Genomic DNA, 21,470 nt, shown 5'->3' with positions numbered 1-21,470 from the left:
AGTACCACGGGTGTTTTCGCATTTCGCCCCCATCGAAATGCGGCCGCCGTGGCCGGGATTCAATCCCGCGACCTCGTGCTCAGCAGCCCAACACCATAGCCACTGAGCAACCACGGAGGGTTGGGAAAAGAAAGAAAGAGGAAGAGGGAGACAACCCAGTTGAAAAACACAACAGGAAATTTTAAGAGTCTGTCGTATTTTGGGACGTTGTTTCTGTAGTTCTGTTGCCTGTAGTTCTGTTGCCTGTAGTTCTGTTGCCTGTAGTTCTGTTGTCTGTAGTTCTGTTGTCTGTAGTTCTGTTGTCTGTAGTTCTGTTGTCTGTAGTTCTGTTGTCTGTAGTGTGACGTCCTGTAGTAGAAAGTTGTGTAGTTCTTGATCAATATTCAATTAAAAATTGACAGAGACGTCCGTAAGGTTATGTAAATTTGTTAGTACAAAAAAGAAAAACATAAAAGTAAAAAAAAAATTAAAAAAAAAACGTCTTCGCCTAGGATTCGAACATGCGACCTCATGATTTCGAGCCCGGCATCTTACCACTGCACCACCCCTGACATGCTTTTCGAGTGTACGTTTTGGCCATGTGAACAGTACGACGAGCCGATGCGCTGATGTTTACATTTGCATTTTGAGAGCCAAGATCCGCTATCACTCCACCGCTTCAAGTGCCGCATCTCTAGAAGAGCAAGAGTGTTCGTACCATCGACAGGTACATCTTGCAGTGCTAGAACATCGATTTTGGTGTACGATATCCTTATTAAATAAGAAATTCAGAAATAGACAACGTTGACTTTTAGGGTTATTACTGCTAGTTTCGACAGTTGTCTCTCGTTCTTTACACTTTTGAGCGCGCATATAATTCGTGTGTTCAATGCAAAATAGGTACATGAACATTCGTGGATGAGAGTGCTTTCTGAGAGCATACTGGCTTCTCACGGCAGCACTGTACCAGATTAATGAGACCCGAGCGAGACAGCTTTTCACGCAACTTTGTGGAACAACCCAAATCTTCTTTTCCGCTTCGCATAAGCTTGTGAAATATTCCTGGGAAATTAACTAATGTGTCAGTGTAACAGCACATGTAAGTCCACAGGCCTGTGTGCCACATCTTACCAAAAAAAAAACGGATACGCAGCCATTCCCGCAGATGGTATGATTTTGATCAGCGGCCGAGTTTGAGGCGGCCGGTAGGGCGTTGCTGGTGCCGCGTCGTCACGGCACAATTGTAACTATTCGCCACGTCGACTTTATTACCGGTGTCGGTGCCATCAGCATTGCCGGCTTCAGAGAAGCGCGATTGAATACCGCGCAAGAGAAAAGTACAGTGTACACCACCGATGCGAAAACATACAATTTTAAAGGACCGCGACGGAAAGCGCTTCTGTTGCGACTTCGGAACTCTTGGCCGTCGCGACCGAATGTTTCTGCTGCGACGTCAGAATTGGTGTCGTAACGTCGGAGTCGCTGTCAGGATATAAAGCTGTTGTTCCGACTTCAGAACTCTTGTTGTCGCGACAGAATGCTTCTGTTGCGAAATCAGAATTTCTGTCGTAATGTCAGAAATGTCTCCCAATTAAGAAATGTCAACAACTTCTGTCGTACAACAGAATTTCTGTAGTTGCGACAGGAATTCCTTTTGTCTTTTTCAACCGGGCACTACAGAAGCTTGTCGCATCACACAATTTCAGTGCACTTCTGTTGTCATCATTGGGTACATGTTGCGGCGATAGGTTTCCGTTGTGGAACAGTTCTCTGTAGTACAACAGCAGTTTGTCCATTACTTCAGGAACACTTCTGTTATGACAACTGGGGGCCTGTTGCAATGATAGGCTTCTGTCGTACAACAACATTTTTCTGTAGTACAACAGAAGTTGGTCGCATTACTTCAGGAACACTTCTGTTGTGACAATTGGGGGCCTGTTGCCACAATAGGTTTCTGTAGTATTTCAACAGCTCTCTGTAGCACTACAGAAGTTTTTCGGGTTACTTCAGGAACATTTCTGTTGGGACAACAGGGTGCCTGTAGTGATGACAATTTTTTCTGTAGTACTACAAAAATCTGTTGTAGAGCTTCAGCTTTCAGTTGTAACAACAGACATACGACAGACTGTACTTCTGTAGTAGCAACAACAAATGTCTGTTGTACATCAGAAAAGTCTGTCGCTCCATCAGGAATCTGTAGTTACTACAGAAAAATCCTGTTGTACAACAGAAATTTCTGTAGTACTACAAAAATCTGTTGTAGAGCTTCAGCTTTCTGTAGTAACAACAGACATACGACAGACTGTACTTCTGTAGTAGCAACAACAAATGTCTGTTGTACATCAGAAAAGTCTGTCGCTCCATCAGGAATCTGTAGTCACTACAGAAAAATCCTGTTGTACAACAGAAATTTCTGTAGTACTGAACACAACCTCTGTTGTCATTTTCAACTGGGAAAGAGCGTTCTTTGTTTAAGATCGGATAGGATTTTCCGGCACAAAAGTATTCGCCCCCACATGCAGCATTCACTCTCGAGAAACAAGAACGAGGTCGCTGGAAGCCAGATGTGCAAAATTTCCCTAATGTCTGTAATGCTCCAATTCGGGTCTACATGTAGTCCTCGAGGTAGTTTTCATTCAACCATCAACAAATATTCCGAGAATTGCTTCATGGAAACTGTTCTTCTGTACTGCTGGTGCAACACATTGATATGGTTCAGATATATTCACCGTCTGTAAGCGTGGGTGTTTAGCCCAGTGGGCAAGACAACGGGCTTCTGACCGCGGGGTCGTAGGTTCGCAATACACCACCATCAACGTTTTTTCGTTTCGTAGTTGTTCTTTTTCTTATACATTATTTATTTATAGCGATCCGTCTTACGTGACAGATAGACGGTTTTCCTCATTGGGTAGATATAGAAATGCTTACGCACTTAAGCGAATTCACGCAGAAACTCCTCTTGGAAGTTGTTTAAATATGAGTAAGCACTTGCTCATCTCCACGCAGCCCTGTGCCATTATCAACGTCACGAAACTTTATCCGACCGGTACGAACGACAGCGTTACAGTGACACGAACTGGTCAGGAAGGGAAGGAAGGAAGGGAAGGGAAGCGTAGCAGGGGGCGGCAGAAAGTTAGGTGGGCGGATGAGATTAAGAAGTTTGCAGGGACGGCATGGCCACAATTAGTACATGAGCGGGGTTGTTGGAGAAGTATGGGAGAGGCCTTTGCCCTGCAGTGGGCGTAACCAGGCTGCTGCTGCTGCTGCTGCTGCTGCTGCTGATGATGATGATGATGAACTGGTGCGGACGGCGGTGCAAGATGAATTGACGACGCAAGAAGACTACTGCAGGTGGCGACGCCAGGTGCGCTGATGACATTCAGATCATTATAAGCCGTTATCGCGCTTTAGCGCCTTATCCATCCGCGTCGAACTGTTACCGACCGTGCTAAAACGTACTGCGGCGGCGGCTGCGTAGTGCGCGGCCGCACGGATTCTGTCCTGAAAGCGATGTGCGGTGGTGCCAGAGTGCGCCGAGTACTGATAGCTTCGTGTGCGCTGTGTCCTCGCCGCTTAGTTCGCGTCGAAGCGAGAGCCGGCGCGAAGGTAAATTCGCTCGCTACTGCGGGCCCTATTTTGAGAAGGATCGTCTTACATGACGGACGGACGGTCTTGTTTTCCCGTTGGGTAGGCATCGAAATGCCTACGCATTAAAAAAATGGCTGTGGCTTAGCTAAGGTTAAGCCCAGGATGCGAAGCGTACTAGCCTTTATTTTAGTTGTTGAACCACTGTTTAGCCTGGTGAACTGCTGTTGCTTGGCTATATTTGGTTCGGCTAGACGACAAAGAAACAACTCATGCAGGCGAGCGCACAAGCTGAGACCCGGCTATGTAGCTACGCGGCCGCAAGCGAGCGCACGAGTTGAGCCTCCACTTTTGCAGCTGTTATGACGTCATGTGGTAGCTACGCGGCCGCGCGCGGCGCAGCAAGGAAGAGCGTGGTTGTGCGGCTAGTATGCTTTGCATAATAATAATAATAATAATAATAATAATAATAATAATAATAATAATAATAATAATAATAATAATAAAAAAAAACGGTTGCTTCAAGTTTCGTGAAACGCTCGCTATACAACACCATCATAAATTTCCGCCTGTAAAGCGTGCACTGCCACGCGCATCGTCGTTATGCGGTGAAGCTAGAAGTGCGCAGAATGATCGCCGGCTTGTAAGTTAAGCGCGAACGTCGAATACGGGTCGCTGACACCTAGCTGGTGATGATATCGCGGGTCCGGAATGGCATTTTAGAAAAGACTGCGCGCTGAAGTAAAAAAGGACCCTGAGGAGAGAAGCTGGATTAGTGCATCACGCACGAGTAATAGGAAATAGGTCCGCGTCAGCCTTACGGTTGAGATTGGAAGTTTTGGCAACCCAGAAAAGCCGGAGGAAAGAACAACGCCACGAAGCCGAAGTAAATGTCGCTCCCCACCACATTTCTATGGCGTCATGCATTTCGACCCGGATCTAGCTAACTTGTCAACAAATAGGGTGACCAATGCGTTCGAAAGTAAACGTGAGCTAAACCTGGCAACGTGGGAGGTATATATTTTCATGGAAGCGTGCCTGAAGAAACGAAAGCACATCGCTTACCTCTGACGTCGCGCCGACCTTACCGGCGCCGTAGTATGGGCACGAAATTCGGAAGTGACACATCTCGTTCGTTATATTTTGAACTTCCTTTCTTTTTCCATTCTTGAAGCGCACGACATCGACACTTCTCTGTCAAAGAATTGCGACGTGGAGTATTGAAAGAATGTTCTATCAATATTAACTCATTTAGAGTTTCCCTTTAAAGAGACTTGCTCGTGAGTGCCAAATTTGGGAAACAAAACCTCACGCTGGTTTTTAAATCAGTATTTTCTCATACTAAAACTAATATGTAGAAGAAAGTACTGCAGAGGGCTATGGCGTTTACGCCTGAAGCCCAATCTCACAGTTTCGTGCCCCATCTATAAAGGGTAACTCTTGCGTCTATATCTTTTTTAAAATCTATTTGTCTTCAATTTTGTGATGGTTCCTTAGCGCTTGTACTTTCGTATAGTTACTAGACCATTTTCTGCTGCAACGCCTCAATGGCGCTGGCGATAATTCCAGTAAACGAACGAATGAATGATTATTACACACTCCCAGCAGTCTGGGCATCAATGTGATAGTAATGATGCTAGGAACTCGGCTCTTCTCCCGCTAACGCCACTGTCGCAGTTCACGTGTCAGCGTAGCCATTCGTCGACGCTCGGTTTCATGCATGTGTTCCAGCAAACGTCCCTGCTCGACGCTCGCCCGCAGTGTATCTTGCACAGCGCGACGCTCGCTCCGAGCCTTCTCGTCGACCGCCCTCAGGGTACGCGTGCGCATGAGCTGTGTTAGCAGCCACTCTGGCAAAGTGCGCCGAGGCAGGCAGATAACTTTAGGACAACGGAAAGCTCAGCAAGTCGGTATGGATTCATGTTAGTGAAACGCAGCCGTGCTGACACGGTCAACAATGTAAGAACGGGAAAAGGACGGAAGGCGGAAGACTTATCTGCGCACGTTCGAGGGGAAAGCGGCACCAAAAACCCATCAACCTCGGGCATGCGCGGGCACTTGTGACTGACAACTGTTTAGGCGTGGCGATTCCTCCCTGTGCAAGACAACCGAGGGTGGCACAATAGTTGTAGGGCGTGCGTAAGTCAGTCGTATATTGAGTGACACAATAGACAGATTTAGTTACACGTACTATCGGCGTCAAATGAAAGTTGAACAGCGGAGCGCCTGGACCAAGCATAAGTGAAGATATAGTGCGCGCCGTCCAGTCATCACCATTGGCAGGCGCGCACATCCGGTTTGGCCGCACTGCGCGAGGTTTGGGAGTGAAACCATGTCAAATGGCCAAACGCGCTCGGCATGCCGGCCGCTGTCGCAGCTGCCAGCGATATCGCGCAGCGCAAGTTTGCCGAAAGAACGAATGTGGTGCGCATGCTGCAAACCGCGCGGGCGAATCTACCTTGCGATGACGGTGCAAACTGCACAACGGGCACCGCTGTTCGCGCCGACAGCGCTTGTTGTTTCGGCGATCTGTGCGATAAGACTCGCCGTAAACTGCAATATTCTAGCTTCATTTTTATTTTTCATTTTCTCCCTTTCAAATGTAAGAACCAGAACAGAAGCGACATTATCTCACTAGAGGGGGATCGCGCAGTGCGGCCAAACCGGATGTGCGCGCCTGTCAATGGTGATGATTGGACGGCGCGAACTATATCTTCACTTATGCTTGGTCCACGCGCTCCGCTGTTCAACTTTCATTTGACGCCGATAGTACGTAGAGGCTTCCCGTACGCAAACGTGAAAAGCCTACGCACCTTACGTGCACGCCATCTGAAACGCATTTAGCTATACGTACGCGACGCATGCCAAGAGGGACCCCGTAGCTCCATCTATCGGGAAATGTGAACACGGCGGTAGCCAATTCAACCCCGTCGCCGTGTTTCGATGCGAGCCGTCTGCGCGCGCGTGGCCCGCTATCGCTTGTTCGTGATCTTGCGGAACTCCCGCGCGAAGCTGTCTACGTGCACGAGAAACGCACGCAAAGAATTGAACCTCACGTACGTCCGTGAGACGCGCGAGCCCCCCTACGTTCTACGCATGCGCACTGCTCACACGTTGAAGCTCTACGTACGCAAAGCCTCTACGTACGTGTAACTAAAACTGTCTAATGAGGAACGCTGGTGCCGAAACGGTCACCTGTCGCGAGGGCTCTGCACTAGTGCGATATTGACGGGTTGGCGCTGCCTTTCCTCGAAGCATGCGCAGATAAGTCTTGAGTATTCCTTCTCCGCCACTGCGCGAGCTTCCGGTTGACAGTCGGCGTTCCTGTTTCCCTTTTCGTTACTAGTTTATGAGCTAGGAAGCCTGCCTTTCAATAATAGGTAATTTATGCTTTGCATGTTTAAATACACCTAAAAAACTCTCCGTTTCGCCCGAAAGGCAGCCGAAGCGTGGACAGCAATAGCAAATAAAAAAATTATGGAATTTTACGTGCCAAAACCACTTTCTGATTATGAGGCACGCCGTAGTGGAGTACTCCGGAAATTTCGACCACCTGGGGTTCTCAAACGTAAACCTAAATCTAAGCACAGGGGTGTTTTCGCATTTCGCCCCCATCGATATGCGGACGCCGTGGCCGGGATTCGATCCCGCGGCCTCGTGCTCAGCTGCCTAACACCATAGCCACTGAGCAACCACGGCGGGTCATAGCAAATTAGTGCACAAGTACGCGAAGTACGGTTCGCCATTTTATCGGCCGCATAAGTAGCAGTAAGCATTGGATTACTAATTAAATTGACAAGCCCGGCGTCAGGCGTCACACCGGCAAGCATTAACATATCTCACTCGATGACCACGAGCACTCGCTGTACAGCGCTCACATCAGCTGCCTAACACCATAGCCACTGAGCAACCACGGCGGGTCATAGCAAACTAGTGAACAAGTACGCGAAGTAAGGTTCGCCGTTTTATCGGCCGTATAAGCAGCAGTAAGCATTGGATTACTGATTAAATTAACAAGCCCGGCATCAGGCGTCACACCGGCAAGCACTAACATATCTCACTCGATGACCGCGAGCACTCGATGACCACGAGCACTCGCTGTGCAGCGGTCGCATGACAAAGAGCGCCGACGACAAGGAGCGAACGCTTCGCGCTGCCTTTCACTTCAACGCGTCTCGGGAAACTTCCGGATTACGCGACCTCCAACACAAGGTGCGCGGGAACGGAGCGCGCGTGAAGCCGTCAGCCATCTCGGCTCGCCCGTGGTCATTGCACCCGCCGCACATTCACTCCCAAGGTAGGAGCGTGGCCTGCGTGCGCACTCGACAGCGCAGCCACAATCTGGCTCGAGGAAAAGTCGCGCACTCACCGGCTCCGCTTTCTCCAGGGCGCGCTTGATCCCGTGACAGAGGCGCGCATCAAGCCACCCTCTTTCTCGGCGCACTCACACGATTCCCCTCGCACCTAAAGTATAGGGCGCGCGGAGCGCCATAGGATCTTATCGCATCTGAACTTTATGCCCAACATCCCGGCGACGGCGAAAATTCACCTGGAGCGTCTGCGTAATTGTTAAAGCGATAAAAGTCGAATGAAGAGAAGCAGGCGTCCTCATAGAAATACCGTTGACTCCCGGCTGACTTCTCGCTGCTTTCGATTGACTTTCTGTCGAGATGCGATTGAACGTCGCGCGGGGCTTTCCCAAAGGGTTGTTGATGGCTTACTGCGGTACAGTTGGTAGTCCTCCTTATCGTCCCGACTTGCGCGCGCCGCCGCATTGGTGGAACGCAGCTCGAGCAGTCCGAAATTGGTGAGTCGAAGCACCCACAGGTTGGTGACGAGCACGTTGGTCGACCTGAGGTTCCCGTGCACCCGCAGGTCACTCTCGTGCAGGTAGCGCAGGCCCTACGAGGAGCGCACGCAGAAAGAGGGTCACGCTATAGCGAGAGGAACCGTGGATCGGCGCTCACAAGTTACACAACAGCAACGCACTCTCACGCGATCGACTCTGCAGCGCGGGCACGCACAGGCTCCGGTTCGGTTCGGTCCAGTCAGACTGATGCTCTAAGCGTTACAGAACTTTAGCTCGTTCGTACATACGATGTTCCAGCTAACGCTAGTCAAGCTGTTAAAAAAAGATGTTTTAGAGAGCACGGTGCAAGATACGACTTTAAGACCTCTGAAAACCCAACACCATAGATCTCATAATCATATCATGCAGTGTCTTTTTAAAAATTTATCCTTTTCCTTTCAACACCTCGGCTAATGTTAGCTGGAACACACGTTATAGCTGGAACACACGCTTTTACGTTTTTGGAATAAAAGAAAAGAATACCAAAAATATACACGAACGCGGTAGCAGGAGAGAGGGTGGCGACAACGTGTGGCGATTTTGTGAATCAGAACTGACAAAAAGCATTCTTGTCTTTTTCCGTTGCATGACCATAAATATCTTAATTGCTGTGTTGGCCGACGCCTCTGGCAGGGAAGCTTTAATGGGGGAGGATCCACTACGGTTCTTGTACGGCGGTGGCGGCAACAACGTGTAGAGCGGTGTAGTCGGTATCGAGCAGGGACATGTGCGCTGTATGGAGCGCACCCGACAAAGCCTACAGGTACACGTGTCGGCTATAGCGGAGATTATAGAAGTACTGATCTCGGATATAGCGAAGCGTTTTTGCAAACAGCCCGGTACAGCGAAGTAATTGGACCGGATATATTGAATAACTTGTAGACTCTTCGGTCCATTTCGGGAAATGAAAAACAAGGTTCCTAAGAAGGCGGAAAAGTTTGGGAACTCTCTCGTACAGCTAGTTTCACTGCCGCTGATGGACTAGTTGCTCGGTTTTGCACGCAACTGCGCAGGTTTTTGTGTTGCATGACTACTCATTGAAAGGGGGAAAATGAGCTAGTTTAAACTAATAATTATGTTGCTCTAGGGTAATATTGTCCCAGAGAGCACGAGAATTCAGTTCGAACCAGGGATGAGTTTGCTTACGATAAAGTAATTTTTTTTGTGTGTGTATATCGAGTTATTGCAACGAGATATTAGAGTGTACAGCGCGAATCTCGTCTTAAACAGCTCGGGAAATGGTAAGAATTTATTAAAAAAATATGGTGGTCGGTAAAGTGGCCTTACCAGTGCACGATTAACTGCAACACTGCTACCGCATCAGCGCAATCAATCTCACTTCCAACACAATAAGCTCTTGTAATAAAAACAACTAACTCAAGCACTCTAGCAGTTCGAAAGCGTACCTTTATGATGTCGAAGACGAACGAGGCGATGAACATGTTGTCCAACTTTATGACGTCGTTCTCCAGAATGTCCTAGGGAAAGACAAGGGACGCAGCTGTTGTTGCAGTAGGCCAGGACTTCACTGACTGACTGCAGAAATGATAACTGCTCAACGTCAAAAAACCTGTGAGACGTATAACACTGCCTACCAATCTCGATCCTATCTCAACGTAAATAAGAGCACATAAGCTGTTTACTTAAGCTACACACAGATCTTACTTGCAGCGGCAATTACGAGCACTGTTTGTCTGTAATGAGTCCCACAGTTACGGCTTTAATTAGCATAGAAATAAAGGCAGCGACGAGTACCAAGGGAAGCGTGTTAGCGCGACGAGGAATTAAAGACTTGAGAAGCAGGGAGTAAAGGAGATTCAGGGTCGGCCCTACATGAGCACAAGCAACCACCTTGTCAATCAACAAATTTTACTGACTAGCGTTAATGCACATGTCTCACGCAACATGAGGTACGTAGCTCTATTAGTGACGAGCAAAGCGCGAAACAATGCACCAGTCTTCTAAACCAAGTAACTTAATAAAAGAACCTCGAACGAAGCCTGTCGTTTGCACGGAAGAAAGCCGAGCCGTTAACGCCAACAATTAGAAAAAGAAATACGTAAGTGGCTAACCCGAAAGAAACACGATGTTGAAACTAAAGACCCAGTGAGCAGTTCCACCAGTTGAAGGGTGAATCTCAATATAAGTGGGCGCTCTTGCCGTTCCACCTCTCGTTAAGAGACTCGTGTTAGCCTAAACGATCTATCCTCATCAAATGTTTTAGTCTCATCAAACGGCCAAATCACTCCACACGTACCCGCACTTCTACCAGGTGATGGGTTAACGCTTGACAATTCAACCGTGGTTCGGCTATCCCGAGACAGCTCCATCACGATATACACGGAAGCTCTTCCAGTTCCATCTCTCGTTAACAGAAACGCAAGTAGCCTAAACGACTGAACCTCATCAAATTCTTTCTAGGCTCATCACACGACCATGTCGTTCCGCGGTTCTACGCACGTACCTGCAGGTTTCCCTTGACGCACAGCTCGGAGACGGCGTAGATGCAGTTGGGCTCCACGCAGGCTCCCACGAAAGGGTTCAGGTTCTCGTGGTGCAGCTCGCGCATCTAAGCATGGAAACAGGCGACGGTACACAGGATTTGTACGACAACTATCGATCCAACTCACTCGTGCACTTTCCCCCTCCCTCCTCCCCACATCAGTATTCTAGAACATTCCTCCACTGAAACCTCCACCTCAACTCGAGAAAGCAGACAGCAGCGCCGCACTTTGACAGAAGAGGCCACTGCGCTTCGTGATTAGCCACGGCAATCCTTGGGAGTGTAGCGACATCATAAGCCGAGGGGCGCCGCTGGGCTCAAGTCGCTCGTAAAGCCCCTTAAACTTCGTAAAGTAGCGGCGCGCTTTGAAGAATGCCACCTCCTCCTCGCGCGCTCTGGCCGAGGCCGCGTCGCTATTGGCCTAATGGCATCACGTGGGCCCTCGCGCCGTGCATCAGCGCCATTTTTGCTCGAGAAGCGTCTACGGAGTGGCGAGGAGCGCATGTTGGCGCCGTTGCTACGCTCGAGCGGTGTAGGCGGCGCCGCCGTCGAGGAGGGGGCGTGAAAGAGAGGAAGGAAGGAAGGAAAAAGTGGAGAAGAAAGGCAGGGAGGTTAACCAGTTTAGCTTAACCGGTTTGCTACCCTACACATGGGAGCGGGATTGGGGGGACGAAAGATGGGGAAATGAGATAGGGAGCACATAACACGGCACACACATCGTTAGTTAGTCTGTCACTCTTGCGCGGTACGCGACATCACTGTCACAGCCGCTTCTCGAAGCCCGTCCAGAGGAGCCCGTCCAAGAGGAGAAACGAGGAGTGAAGGCGGAGGAGGAGAGTGTTGCTACTTTACGAAGTTTAAGAGGCTTTAGTCGCTGGAGTGGAGGAAGAGCTTCCGAGTCGAGGCTCATTTGCGAATACGGCAATTAGCCACACGTGAGAAGAAGGAAAAAAAAACACACCAAATAATACAAGGGTGACAGAATGACGGCCGACGTGACAGAGACGTGCGTCGAGGGCTGGCGGCCCGCGATCTCGGAGGCCACGGTAAATCGGCTTCATCTCCTTTTTCAGCAGATGGCGACGCTGCACGGCCCTATACGTCTCAAGTTCAACGTCTTTGCACACCAATGTCGTCTGCATAAGGTCACGTACACGCCACCCGAGCCTCTGATGCAGCCGTCGCAATCATTTCATAAAATTCAAAAGCTAACGAGGCAGAGTTTTGAAGAGTCAGCCATCCGGGCCCTTAACTCTTTGTGTTAAAACACAGGAGACTATGAGAGCATTAGCGTAACAAATGCGAGCTGAAGGAAATGCTGAGCAGATGTGCTGATACAAATAAAGCACTTACGCAACGCTAAACATGCGCAGCAAATTATTAGACAACTGCATTAAAAAGACAGCGCAGTATATATAAGTACACTGCGATAGATTAATTACCTTAATATGAAGACAGAGATATATAAAAATAAATTTAAACAATACGCATTTATTAACACACACACAACGCATTAGAACAATCGAACATGAAGAAATATGCAAATATGTAAGTCGACCGCTGTGCTAACTGCAGAACACCATTAATATCTCAAAAACTTCTTACCCCAACATATAAAGTTGGATTTGGTTATTACCCATGTGGCTACATTCTCAAAATACGAGCGTCTTGCGAGTTTAGTCATTCAGTTCCACAAGTACTACTGTCTTTAGAGTGCTGAAACAAAAGGAGAGTGACTGCTTGTCGCATTATGAAGCTGGCAAAGTGACCACACAAAAATATAAAACATGCCAATTAAAGCGATTTAACATCCAATCAGCTGCAGGGCTTCAGAAGACGCAGTAGCGGAGAACTGGGGACAACTACTGATAAATTTTGACTACCTGGCGTTCCTCAATGCTTACCCAAATCGAAGTGCGCGAAACTCTTTACATCCCGCCCTTATCGCAATGCGGCCGGCGCAATTGGGAATCGAACCTGCGACCTTGCGCCATAGACATTGCGCCATCACCGCGATATAACTGTACTCGCGATGCATGTGATACTTTGTGTTTGCAATTGTTTGAAAAAAAACTTATTGTCTGAAGCCTCTTGTGTGTAATATGTGGTTCCGAGATCCCTGATCCCACAAATTCGACCTTGTGTGATGGGGACTTGCGAAAGAAAATAATACTTAGTGTTTGCAATGGCTTACGATGCCTCTTCCCCTGCTGCCAGGCATTGAATCAGAGACTTTGCACTCAGTAGCAGAGCGCTATAGGCATTGAAGCACCAAGGTTGGGCAAATTTTACTTGCGAAAATAAATTATGGTTAGTGTTTACACTAGCTCACGAATCTGCTTGTCTGAAGCCTCTTGCGCGTCATACGTGCCTCCGAGGTTCCTGATCACGCTAATTTTACCTTGCGTAATGGCGACCTGCCAAACAAAATTATGCTTATTGTTTTGACTTGTTCACAAAGCACTTCTCCTGCAGTCAGGAATGGAACCTGCAATATTGCGCTCAGCAGGAGACCACAATGGGCACTGAGCCACTACGGAGTGTTCAATTTTACTTGCGAAAACATCTTATGCTTAGCGTTTTCACTCATTCACGAATCTGCTTGTCTGAAGCCTCTCGTGCGTCATTTTTGGCTCCTAGATGTCTGGCCACGAAAATTTTTGCTTGCACGTTTGCCAATGAGCCGCCGCCATTGACAAAATCACAGCCAGTGGAATGCGCGCACACATCAGCTAGCGACCGGAGCTCTCACCAGTTTCATCTCCTTCTTGACTGCTCGCGGGATGTCGGCCGATCGCCGGTGGTAGACGAGCTTCCTGACGTACGTCATGGTGCCCCGGTAGCGGTAGGTGTTCCCGGACAGGTTCATCATCCGGGAGTCGCTCACCATCTGGCTGATCAGGCTGAGCTAACGGCGACCACGAGAGTGCGAGAGAGAGAGAAAAGAGGTATAAGGGCAGGGTGCCTCATCGCCGAAGCAATAACATTCGGTGGCGATTTCGGGGTGAATGCGAGAAAAATGCGTTAGGCATGACGTCGCACGTCTTTTGGAGGTCCTGCTGGACCTATGATTGCGACCACGTTCACCACATTGCAACGTGTCGAGGAGCAAAGCGGAACTGACGGTGGTCGACCACCGTCAGTTCCACTATATATAATATATATATATATATATATATATATTGCTACGTGTGGAAAGACACAGACGAGAGATGCTATTTACACGCTATTTACACTGGAGCCAGGCAGCCAGGCTGACACTCGCCCGTGCCAAGGGCACCGACCAACTTCGTCGTTCTCGCGGCGGCTCGTCTCTTGAGCATCGCTCAATCATGTCGTAGTAATATATATATATATATATATATATATATATATATATATTGAGAGAGAGAGAGACATATATACACATATATATAAGCTAATTTTTATGTCCATGACAGGTCGGAGGCTTTTCCCATCAAGCTTCAACTATCCCTGTCTAGATGCCTACATAGCTGTATGCCACACACACACACGCACATCTGTCTCTCTTTCTCTCTCTCTCCAACATATATATATATATATATATATATATATATATATATATATATATATATATATATATATATATATATATATATATATATATATATATACACCTCTACCATGTGACCGGCGCTTTCTCACTTCACCTGCATTTCTCCCCTCTTTAACACTTTCAACACATCTACGACATCACGCAGATCCCGCGCAGTGTGTCTGCAGCGGCGACGAAGTACGCGACCTGTAACCAGTCCGCTACGGTCATCAGTCGTGGTGGCGCACTTCAGGGAGTAACAGCGAGTCCCGTTCAAAAGGGGGAGGGGCGGGGGGGGGGGGCGACGTCCTCGACCGATCACTTTCGGTGGTGCCACATGGCCTTCGCGAGGTTTCGCGCGACTCCGCGGCACCGGACGCCACGGGGCGGAACAATCGAAAGCGTGCTAAGCGCCGTTTCGAATGCTAGGAGAACGCCAGCAAACTTGAGAGTAGGAGAAATCAAGAGGCAGACACAGACAAAGAGACAGGAAGGTGGCTGGTCGGACAGGAAGCCACCTTCCTGTCTCTTTGTCTACGTCTGCCTCTCGATTTTTCCTACTCTCAAGTTTGCTGGCATTCTCCTAGCATAACCACGTACCAACTAGCCCAACAAGCCACTCTCGTGCACTGTTTCGAAAGCTGGCTAGCTTGACGTAACGCCGGGAAACGTCGCCAACTGTCCGCGGTGACGCGTACGACTGATCGAAGGAGGAGCAGTAGATTTTAATGGAGAAAAAGGAGGAGAGGTCGGCCTGGAGAGCGTGTCTCTAGCCTGCTACTCCTCACTGGGGAATGGGGAAGTGGGAAATACAGGGAAAGGTAGGAGGTGGCGGATGATTATGATATGGTACAATGAGACACTACATACACGTTGTCCAATATACGGATGCGCACCGGAGACGCAATACACTAAGAGTAATCTTGTCCATACAAAAAGTAATCTTGCCACAAAAAGCTTTTGCGCAAACACATTTCGCACTGACTACACATCTCACATCTTCTAGAGGCGATCGTCTAAACCAGTCTCACTTAAAAAGTTCAAAAGTTCTTTTATGGCACGTTGGGCACAGTCAACACTCCTCCACGCACCCAAAAGCTTTTCTTCTGAAAAGGGGCGGGAGTCCAAGCTGTCAACTGTAGATTTGAGTTTTCTTCGTTCGGCCGCATATTGAGGGCATACGCAAAGTACGTGAAGGTGATGAGGACGGAGCGAAGGTGATCGCATCCGCCAACAAGGCCAGTACGGTGAATAGACTATCGACAGCTTCTATTCGACGAGACAGCCAACTGCGACGACACTACAGATATCGGGGAAGTAATAGAAAAAAAAAAAACATGCTGTCCCCATCCCTTAGCCTTAATTCACCGAATAAGGAATCGGGATCTCTTGGGCATCGACGTAGGTAGCCCCCTTTACTTGATTTTGAAGTGCATGAGGGTCTCCTGGCGGCGATAATGATCTCTTGGGTACATATTTACTGCGCTTTCCCAAATAAATCTAGGTAAAAGTTAACGCTTTGCACTCGCCTCTAAGCCTTCAGATACTATTTCAATATACTTGTGTATGTGTAGGAGCGCGTCTAATGTGCCAAAGCTCCATACGTTATCTCGAAGCATGGTAGCTTTTATTTATTTATTTTACTCATTCTTGCGCCAACTATTTTACTAGCAGAGTACAGATTTTCTTAGTGACTATTCTTTACTTTCAGTAATAGGGGTAGCATTCATATGACGTCACGTACGTCATGTGGTAGTCCTACATACTTTCCTCACTGTGTTGCTGCAGCTAAGCGAATCGAGATAAACCGCAGTTCTTTCACCGTGTTGGCTATACCACAAGATGGCGGCCTGGAGGACATCCGGGTCCACGCCATTATACTGCTATGTGAAAATATCCTGCTACATTTGATGTCACCACAATAAACCTTCAATGCGCCTCTTTTTTTTTTTACCCTTGAATATACTATGCGCGATATTTGGTTGAACCTCAAGAGAACGTTTTTTGAAGGCAATCAGATAGCCTAAAGAAAGACGACATATAATTTATGCTTGGGCTTTTCTCAGGGTTTCAGCGAGAAGTCGCCGTAGTTCTAACTGCGCATGCGAAAGGAAGAGGGGGGGGGGGCAACGAATGCCTAGAATTGTCCCCTAATGGCGAAGCAGAGCAGACGACTATAAACGGGTGGTACAGCGCATTCTGTCGTCTGTTTCACTCGTCGCAGTAGTTCCAACTGCGCATGCGAAAGGAAGAGGGGGGGGGGGGCAGCAACGATTGCCTAGAATTGCCCCCTAATGGCGAAGCAGAGCAGACGACTATAAACGGGTGGAACAGCGCATTCTGTCGTCTGTTTCACTCGCGGTGTCGTCTGGACTGTTTCGCCGTAACTACGAACGTAAACCGACAAGCCCACCTTGGAACCCTCGGGCATAATTTCCATTTGCATGCGATCATGATAAACAGCGACGTGACAGACTCACCTTGCTTATACCGTGTTTCGGGCCGGTCAAGGTGGTCAGGGGCTCCAGCTCCCGCTTGTCAATCATCCAGAGGAGACCTGCGATCTCCTGCTCGTACTTCCAGTTCCTGGGTTTCAAGCACCGGCGAGAGTGCGTTTGAAGTGCAACTGGCGCCAGATGCGCCTTCAGCGGAGGCAAATGCATCGTCCTGCCAGACTACCACTGGCATACTACGCGTGCTATTATTGCCAATGGTACGATTGGTCTGTCAGACGATGGTCACAATGAAGCGGTAACACGCTCTCCTGCATTTATACCGTGACTTTGCGTTTTCAATTTGACGACCTTAAAACAAAATTTCGCGCTTATCGCTGCTTCGTTTCTGGTGACGTTTACAAGCAAGAACTCATTTTCAAGAAAAAAAAGATAAACGCAAATTTGATGCCGCACAACATTAAACTGTCACCTTAGCTTACAAGAAAAGAAAATATAAACACAATTAATTATACGCGCAAGTACTACGTCACAATCACAGGAGCGAGGTGGTTGAAAAAAAAAAACGTTAACTGTCTTCACCACCAGCCGGCAAGAAAAATAATTAAGCCATGAGGATTGCACGTCCCGAAATGCACAGTAATTTGCTCGTAGCAGGTGTGCATCTGGATTAGTTTTGGCCACCTGGAGTTCTTTGACGTGCTCCGAAAGCACGGTGCACGATAGTTTTCTTGCGTCCCACCCGGACGGGAAAGCGACGACCGCCGCGACAGCAGGCAATCGCTCCCGCGACCTCACGCTGAGCAGCGCAATGCCACAGCTACGTGCACGCAACAGACTGGACGAATAAAACAAAGGCACATTACGATGCCAAGCGCCTCGTCGATAAATGTCGGACCGAAGGAGGCAACCGTTACTAACTAAGGAAGGGGAGAAAACAGTGGTCAGCCTAATGACCGGCTTTGTAGTTGTTAGAACATAAAAAGAAACAGGTCACTGTATATAGCAGCGTACAGAAGCGAGTGAAGTGAAACGGCAGACTGAAAAAAAAAATGACAGAAGCTGGAGAAAAAAATTGGAGGACGCTTAAGCTTCGCCTTCAAGAGTGGAACGCGACAGCGTTCCCGTCGACCCGCCAAGGGGTGTAAGACAATGGGCTACGGCGCAGCGACTACGTGCCCCGCATCGGACGCGGTGAACGTCGAGCAACGCCGCGTTCGGCGCGGCAACGAAATGTGCGCCTCAGCAAGCGACGCACGCCTGAGCCTTAGAAACAGCTCGTTTCTAAGGCAACACCGCATTCACTAGAGGCGCTTTTGATCCGAGTAGCGTCTTCGTCTCACACTCCGGAGACCCTGGTTCGATTCCCACCCAGCCCATCTTGCAAGTTGTTTTTTATTCATGAAGTGCCTGCTGGGATTTATCGCTCACGGCCAACGCCACCGACGCCGACAACACCGGCTTTTCTGCGACACGAGCTACTTAACGCTGTCGCGTTAAAATATTCGAGGGACACCTAAGCACTTCTTACGAAGTTGCGAATGCGAACGCATTAACGTCCAATTGAACGGTGCTAAGCGGTCCTTCGAGAAATGAACGCATCACGGAGAAGCGAGCGAGCTGAGAGACATCGCGTGTTTTGATCTGGCCTAACCGAGGCGCAGTTAGAACGCAGGTGAGAGCTAGCGCGGACGAGGAACGCGAAGATAAAAAAGGCTTTCGAGGGCGAGAGCGACGGTGACGTGGCGTCGCGGCGGTACCCTTTCCCCCTGACGCAATAGCGCGGCAGCAGGTGTTCCTTCTCGCCCGCTCCGGTTCGTCGAGGCCCGAGCCAGCGAGCGCGAGCCAGAGTGACGAGCGCGCGAGACAGAGCAGCCAATGAGAACGCGCTTGCCACATGGCGTCGCAGCCAATAGGAGGTCGCGCTGCTAAAGATGCCGCCGGCTTTTTCGGTCAATGGGCCATTTGACGCATTTGCATAAAAAGAAAACACGATAGGTGGTTTATTATGAAGACCTGTTAAGCCCTACTGAGCCCCATAAGACGCACAGACACTACATTAGCCAGTAGTTGTTAGATCTGTACACAATGGCATTCTCGTGGATGGTCAATCGGAAAATGACAAGTCTATAACGCATCTCACCTGTAAACAACGGTTGCGAACACGGACACCAGAATGAGCAGGACACCGAGAACGCTGGCCATGATCTCTCGCCGGTTATCTGCGGATATAAGACATCGCAAATATACACGAATTATTCTCTCAGTAATGACGCTCTCTGCTAGAGCCAGTGAAGAAATTGACCCGTTACCGGAAACTGTGAACAACAAAGCATGTAACCTTTGAATTCGACTACCTTGAGCAAAGAAACAAGAGGGCAAGAAAATTGGAGGACCCTTAAGCTTGGCCTCTAAGAGTGGAACGCGATGGATTGAAAAGATCCCCGATTGCCTGTCACGCTTCCCGGCAATCGCAGCGTTCTTGCGGTTGCACGGAGGTGACCGCACCGCTCGGGAAAGGGCTTTGTGTTTGAGTATCTGCGTAAGAGAATTATGCTTTTCAGGTATATTCAAATTAAAATCTCACGCTATCAATTCTGAAGGTTGTGTTTAAGTCGTACCTTACGATTTTTCTGACGTATCTTACTTTGAGGAATTCAATTAGTTCAGTAACGCATCTGCACCACTCGTAGGGCCTGCGTGGTAGTCGTTAGGAATTTTTTTTTCGCCTGCGACGTCCAACGCCGACATCAGACTTTTTGCGAAACGGGACCATTAACGCTATCGCGTTAAAATATGACAAAAAAAGAAACGCTAGAGCGAGAAAAAAGCGACGTAGGCCTGAGCCTTAGAAACAGCTCGTTTCTAAGGCAACACCGCGTTCACTAGAGGCGCTTTTGTACCGCTTTGAAGCATCGAACTCGTAGCTCAGTGGTAGCGTCTCCGTCTCACACTCCGGAGACCCTGGCTGGATTCCCACCCAGCCCATCTAGCATGTTGTTTTTTATTCATGAAGTGCCTGCTGGGATTTATCGCTCACGGCCAACGTCGCCGACGCCGACGACACCGGCTTTTCTGCGACACGAGCTCATTAACGCTGTCGCGTTAAAATATTCAAAAAACAGAAGAGAGCCTCACCCAGTGGTGGAGTGCAACCGGAGCCGTCGTAGCCGCAGGGCGGTTCCTCCACAGGAGGCTGCCCGTTCTTCCAGAGAACGGTGCTGTTGACGCTGGGCTCGAACACCTGTACACAGCACCGGGGTTTCGGAGGAGGGAAAAGGAGTGTGTAAAAAGGGCGTGGGTTATAAACACATTTACACCCTTTCTCACTTAAGAGTTTAAATTATTTGGTTGTTATAGTGTGAGCTAGACACATTTACACGCCTTTAGAGTAAATTATTTGAGTGTAATCGTGTGAGTTATAGACACAGTTACACGCTTTTTCACTTTAAGGGTACACATTATTCGGGTGTAACATTGTGAGTTATAGCGATTTTTACATCCGTTTCCAGTTTTAAGGGCGTAATTTATTTGGGCGTAATAGTGTGAGTTATAGACACGTTTACACTTTTTTTTCACTTTTAAGGTTGTCAATTATTTTACAGTGTAGGCTACTTGGCTACTTGCAGAAGCATAGTTGGCGGGCCGGTTGCTGCTTGTTGAAGAACACTATGTATAGCGCCAACGATACAGCAACAACAAACAACAGCTCAGGTCTCACTGTACTTCGGATAATTAGGTCCAGAGCTCCCGCGACGCGGTCGGGGCACTAGGAAAGCTTGGAATAGAGCGATACTTCGGATGAAGCAATTTCGTTGTAACGAGCGTTGGCTGTATTTGTTGCAGGCGCAGATTATCGCACGCATATGCGGCATCAGCATAAACTGAAACGAGATCACGCAGGAAAAAACCGACCAGAGCGCGTGAAAGTGCCGTGTGCAATAACTTCATAGTCGGTTTGTAAGCGTGGAGTTGTTCAAAGTCTATACGTCCTGGATTTGAATTTAGCCCGCTGTTACAAATACAGGTGAACCAGGAAGCACATAAGGCCAGTGGCGTAGCAACAGGGGGGGGGGGGGGGCGGGGGGCCGTGGGCCCCGGGTGCAAGGGGCCAGTGAGGGGGGGGGGTGTCATATACGTCTGAAGACACCCCTCTTTCCGCCGGCTACACCCGGGGAGTGGGGTGACAGAAGACCTATGGGCCCCGAGTGCCAGACGACCTAGCTACGCCACTGCATAAGGCATCGGAGTATAGTTTCGGAGTTGTTCGCATTTCACTTTATGCAGACGGGACGATACATCAGCATAATTTGTGAAAAAGATTGCCGTGGGAAATGCACCGGGGCATTGTTACATTTTTCAGTGGCGCATACCGGAAAAGAAACACTACGATAAAAAAAAATACGGGCAAGTTCGCACTCGGTCGCACGAGGTTCGAAAAAGCGAAGCTGGTCGATTAGGGGCTATTCCGGCTACTGCTAGGTTGTAACTTGGCTGCTGCTAAAGTTCTAACTTGGCTTCAAGTAGTTTTCGCCAATCATCAGC

General features: G+C 48.7%; 1 protein-coding gene across 1 annotated transcript in view; it reads right to left on the bottom strand.

Annotated features, from left to right (window-relative positions):
• Positions 1-21,470, bottom strand: part of LOC139048909 (receptor-type guanylate cyclase Gyc76C-like) — a 326,307-nt gene that overhangs the window by 18,093 nt on the left and 286,744 nt on the right. The window contains exons 10-16 of the mRNA XM_070523840.1: positions 20,064-20,169; positions 19,069-19,147; positions 16,953-17,058; positions 13,669-13,824; positions 10,878-10,982; positions 9,820-9,891; positions 8,286-8,466 (exon numbers count right to left, since the gene is read on the bottom strand). Of these exons, the coding sequence (XP_070379941.1) occupies positions 8,286-8,466; positions 9,820-9,891; positions 10,878-10,982; positions 13,669-13,824; positions 16,953-17,058; positions 19,069-19,147; positions 20,064-20,169 (805 nt within the window). The remainder of the gene's footprint in view (positions 1-8,285; positions 8,467-9,819; positions 9,892-10,877; positions 10,983-13,668; positions 13,825-16,952; positions 17,059-19,068; positions 19,148-20,063; positions 20,170-21,470) is intronic.

This window comes from Dermacentor albipictus, chromosome 8, assembly GCF_038994185.2.
Source record: "Dermacentor albipictus isolate Rhodes 1998 colony chromosome 8, USDA_Dalb.pri_finalv2, whole genome shotgun sequence".
NCBI classification, from domain to species: Eukaryota; Metazoa; Arthropoda; class Arachnida; order Ixodida; family Ixodidae; genus Dermacentor; species Dermacentor albipictus.
This window is presented reverse-complemented; position numbering and strand designations above follow the sequence as displayed.